This window comes from Miniopterus schreibersii, assembly GCF_964146895.1.
Source record: "Miniopterus schreibersii genome assembly, chromosome: 4".
Classification (NCBI taxonomy): domain Eukaryota; kingdom Metazoa; phylum Chordata; class Mammalia; order Chiroptera; family Miniopteridae; genus Miniopterus; species Miniopterus schreibersii.
Window position 1 is genome coordinate 29,136,549 of NC_138105.1, and position 5,405 is coordinate 29,141,953.

Sequence of the window (5,405 nt, forward strand, 5' to 3'; positions counted from 1 at the left end):
AACTGTCTTGTGAGGTCACCGGAGTAATTTGGAAATATTTTAGTGATTGCTCTGTGCCATTCTCAGAATAACATCTGGGCTTGTTATTTATCACCTTTATTAAATAATTTTATGAACTGATCTACATATACATTATATTTAACAATTCAATATAAAAATAAATACTTTGGGATAAATAATTTACATACATTTTTAGAGCCCTTAGGGCTTACAAAAAGAATCTTAAAAGATCCATATTTATCATCTGAAGACAAAGAATAATAGTTACAAAAGGTAGCAAACCATACATCAAAAAATAAATATTTTTAAATATTTAAATAAATAGCCTGATACATTTTAAATGGGAGGCACTCAAATCAGTGTTGAGAAGATGCTTTGACAAAAGGTAATCCATTTGTTCAGGAATTCTATGATGTTCACCGCCTCATCATTATAGTCACATGTGAATCTCGTTTCAGGTCCCTAAAACACAAGAATTGTAATTTCTTTTTTATTTCAGGGTGGTTTACCTTAGATATAATTATTCTCAATTGAAGTATTACAGGCTTATGGCCTTTATTTTCAAGGAGGTTAAACATTAATCACATTTTCTTGAAATAATCAAATTGATAAGCGAAAATTATGACACCAAGTGATAGTAACACACAAGCTGAGATTTTCCTCACTTGTTAATTCTGTCAATTTCAATGAACACAATATTTATTCCCCTTGAATTATACATATATTTTTTTGTTAATCCTCACCTAAGGATATTTTTTTCATTGATTTTTAGAGAGTGTGGAAGGGAAGGAGGAAAGGAACTGGGGAGTGAATGAACCTACAACCGAGGTATGTGTCTTTGACCAGGAATCAAACCCATGACCTTTTGATGGTGTGGGGAGATGCTCTAACCAATGAGCCACATTGGCCAGGGCTACCAGGAAGCATTTTAAATGAAAACAGGACTTGACAAATATTTCATTAAATATTGCATGCAAAATCAAGTTCTTAACCCTCCTTTCCTGTGGGTGTAAATCTATATAGGTTATATGTGTGCAGTGATATACACATTATACTTTCTTCTTTAAACCTCAAATCTCCTATTATTCTATTTGAGTGAATCTCTTCATATATTCCCCCAAACCAGATAAAACCAGTCAAGAGTAAGTTAGGACAAGCTTTTGCTTGGGGGAAATTTGTGTGAAGAACAATTTCATAAATACTCATACCGACCCCTACCCCACCTCAGTATCGGTCAAGGACCAACTTTTGAAAGTCTAAACATTGGAAATTTTGTTCTGTGGGCCTTTTGGAAATTAACCTCCTCTGCCATAGGAGCTATTTCAACTCTAGCTGACAAGCTAAAATATTCTGATGTATAGTAAAATAAAATAGGGCTTTTCAAATTTGAAGTAATTCCTATCTTGGAAACATAACCAAGTGGGATAAAGTATTCCCTTTAAATAAGCTATTGCAGTGCTATATACTTTTCTACATATAATTGAATATTATAGCCTCTTAGAGGGTTAGATATTTATAACATCTGGCTTTTGAAACTCAGTCTCTGATTTTCACATATTCTCTTAATTTTGCATTAAGAACTTAAGAGTTAGTTTTCTGATGTTGGTCAAAAATTTTAGAGCATACCTCGACATAGATGAGAGACAGTCTATCAATGTCTAGATGACATTGCTTTCAATATATTTTAAAAGAATTAAATGAAAGAAACAGTCTACTAATAAAATGACTCCTGTTTGGAAACAACTAGAGTTAAGATTTTTAGAACCTTTGTTCTACTATCACTAAAATTATGCTGTTTATTTAGGATACCTATTAACTCATGAATTTTTTACTCTGACAGATGGGATGAGAAAAGAGAGCCATGAATCTGTTTCACATCACCTGAGTCCCTTGTATATTTCATGCTTCCCGTGCATTTAAAAATATTTAAGGTTCTGCAAGTATTACTTCTAAATAAGGAGTTAATTATCTATTACATTGGCCATTTTAATGGTTGCTGATTTTTAGACCAACCTCTCGGTCCTTCGACCAGTGGTAGGGAAACCCCATTTAAAGGCCTTTTAGGTAATCAGTGTTGGCCATTCTGGAAAAGGACCTGAAGGAATTTAAAAATATATGTAATGAAACCTGTCTGCTTTCTGTGAAATTCAGTATCTTCTCCTACTTCTAGTGTTGTGTTAATGTGAGGGCTGACAGTGCAGGGGTGGGGGCTTGTCCCCGAGTGGATGGTGCGTGGAAACCCTCTGACTCTTACCCTCACACCTTATACTTCCCAGCTCCACAGTGTATCACCTAACACACAAATGATTCATGTGCTCACAGTGGACTTAAAATGTATGAGCATTTCGCAAATACCAAAAATGCTGTACCACTCTAAAATGCCCCTCCATGTATTTTCTTTCCAGGCGAGCAAGTGAAGTAATGCCTTACCTTCAGTTTCAGAATGAGTACATTGATATTGCTCATTAATTCCTTGATATCTTTCAAGTGAGAGTTTTTACTTTGAGCTAAATTTAGTACTTCCTCCAGAGGTTTGAGGTCTTCTTCTAGACACTGCAGATGTGTCAGTTCCGTGGTCTGTAATAATAAAAATAATTATCAGATCAATTTGCCCTGACCAAAGGTCAATCAGAAAGTAATGTCAAATTTTATTAAGCGTAACTGCATATAGTTTTTACCACTCTCTCTGTTCTCAACATTATTGTTGAGATGGACCAATAGAGTTTACATAAGACTGGAAAAACTAGAGTTCAACTACCCACAATTAGAATTAACTGTTAAAAATGAATCATTAATTTCATCTTAATTTGGTTATGCAAAAAGTCAACATTTCTGCACCAATTGCAAGGAAAAGATATAGGTTGAATTCTATCCCAGGCTGTATAGAAGTTATTAGGAACAGAGTAGGAATGTGGAAGTATGGGTCACAGTCTGTGATTCTAGTGTTTCATGGTTTAAGAGTTGAGAATCAGAGAATGTTAGGACAGAAGGAGCTCTCAGGTGCCATTGGTCACAGTCCAACATTTTATAGATTAGCCATTGTAACTGTGTATAGGATTGGCTCTCAAAGTAGCAAGTCATATATAACTGCATCTTAATTGTTTACTATTCTATAATAAATACATTAAGATGCATTTAAAAAAATTATCTGTACCAACCAAATGAAACATTGCAATATTTGAAGGATTTTTGAATAGGCCTCCTGATTTAGACACACACACGTAATGATAATATTTCACACTTCTATGGTACATTGTAATTTCAAAGTGTTTTCTTCTAAATAAGCCTATTTAAGTCTCATAACCACCTTTTGAGATAGGCAATGCAGTGTTATCTCCATGTTACAAATTAGGAATGTAAATCTCAGAATTTGTATTCTCTCCGAGGTCACACAATCAGGAGGGGCCAGGATTAAATTTCAGTTTTTCCTTTATAGCATTAACCTAGCATCCTTTGAGTTAAATGTTTTTATCATTTTCTGAAATCTTTTAGAAACATGGAATGGTTGTAAAATGAATAAGTGAATGGAGTTTATCACATTACTTTTGGTTTCAAACAGATCTTGAGTTGTCATTTAGAAACTGTTAGATTTCAAAGAATCTACCACCCTCTAAACTATGCACACATTTCATGTTATCTTTCTAACAATCTTCAGAGGGAGAGGTAGGACTGCACCACACAGATCTTTCAACATTTTTATCTACTGGCCTCTCAACTTGCTACTGCAAGTTCTACAAGTTTAAGGCTGGAGTTTTCAGCATGAGCAATTTGGAGCTAGTCCCCTCAGAAAAATCTAGAGTCTAAGTTGCTGGAGGTAAGAGATGTGTATCTCTGATTCAGCTGGAGAAGATCTCTTAAGTTATTTCCTTTTCATCTTTCAAAAGAGTAGCTTGAATCATAACTTGAGTAAGTAAGAGGCAGAACAGGGAAACTGTATCTGTGATCCTTTAAATCCCTTTTTTTTCTGGGCTTGCATTCATGGAACAGGCTTTTCCCAGCCCCAGTTTTACCTGTTCTCTGTTGAACTGCACAGTTGTTAGTCCTCGCTTAGCAATAGGGGTGTGGACGATCTATGCTTATCTAACTACCTGAATCCCAAAACAACCAAATGGAGCTTTTAAACTTGGAAAATGAGTCGTATAGCATAAGTCTCTAGGCCTATTGGCATAAAGTTGTGTAAGTCCACAATATTACTTTATGCTCCCCAGGGAGAATTTTGTCTTTACTACTTACTACTAGTAATAGCAAATGCCTGTATGGTGCTCACCATATGCCAGATGCTTGTAGGAGTCCTTTACATTTACTCATTAATCCTCACAGAACTATATGAAGTACAGATATAGATACGAAACTTAGTCACAAAGAGAGCTAACTGCCCAAGTTCACAAAAGCTAGAACATAGCAGAGCTGAGATTTCAGTTCAGATCTGGCCCTCGGGTCTGTGCTATGGATTAGTGCTTCACTGCATCTCAAAGACAGACCCGTAGGGATCTCTCCTAAGACACAGGATTTAATTTAAAGTGGGTTGCTCTGACATCAGTTTTGATCATTTGCATGGTAAAAGTAAATAATAGATATTTCTAGCATTTTACATTTTCAAATAAAGCAGTAAGTCAGCACAATCTTGTTTTAAAACTGTCCCAGCAATAAAGTGAGAATATTATTCTTGTCTTCTTCCTACTTCCTTCCCCTCCAAACACAAACACAAGGATATAGAAAAAATATATAGACAAAACCATTTTACAAAAGCCCCATTATCAAACTTGGGTATTTTTTTTTTTTTCAAATATCCAAGTTATTAATAACTTTTTCTCAGGTGAAATGCCATTAATATAATCAGTGCGCAAATTTCCATTTTACTTTGCATCTTAATAAAACACAAAATGAACTTAGTTGTACTTACCTTCCTGGGCATGTAAAATTTAAACGTGAGCATCATGGAGAGCGTGGGGTTCTCGTAATTCTGAGAAAGTACAACAGATTGTTATTACAAAGTGCACTCCAGGCAGAAAAGGTAAAGGGAGTCATTTTAGCAAGCAAGGGATATACTTACTCTGACTATGTTCAGAAGCCGATTCAGATCCAGCATCAATTGCTCCAGCTGCTGCTGTGTTTCCTGGCTGGAGCTCGAGGTAGGTGCACCGTCTGCGATGAATGCAAGAGTTAGTGCAATGCAGGACAAGAAGTGCATCTTGTACATTGTGGCAGGAGGTGAGGTTGCTGCGAGTAGTGATTAGAGAGCTGATAGGGAGGTCTCGAGCAAGAGGAGCAATTTATACTGTTAATTCTGGAAAAATAGCATGGGGGTGTCGAAATATTTTACATATTACACATATTTTCAAAGACTCTACCTGTGTGGCAAAAAGCATTACCTTTATTTTTCCTCTTCTGATGACTCTTTGGAA

The 5,405-nt window shown here is 35.6% G+C and overlaps 1 protein-coding gene across 1 annotated transcript; it reads right to left on the bottom strand.

The window, feature by feature from the left end:
• Nucleotides 1–351: 351 nt before the first annotated feature.
• On the bottom strand, nucleotides 352–5,200 carry IL2 (interleukin 2; the record flags this gene model as incomplete). The annotated part of the gene is made up of 4 exons (XM_081134038.1): nucleotides 352–462; nucleotides 2,431–2,577; nucleotides 4,904–4,963; nucleotides 5,054–5,200. The coding sequence occupies 4 exons, from the start codon at nucleotides 5,198–5,200 to the stop codon at nucleotides 352–354; spliced, it is 465 nt and encodes a 154-aa protein (XP_080990164.1).
• Nucleotides 5,201–5,405: the final 205 nt, after the last annotated feature.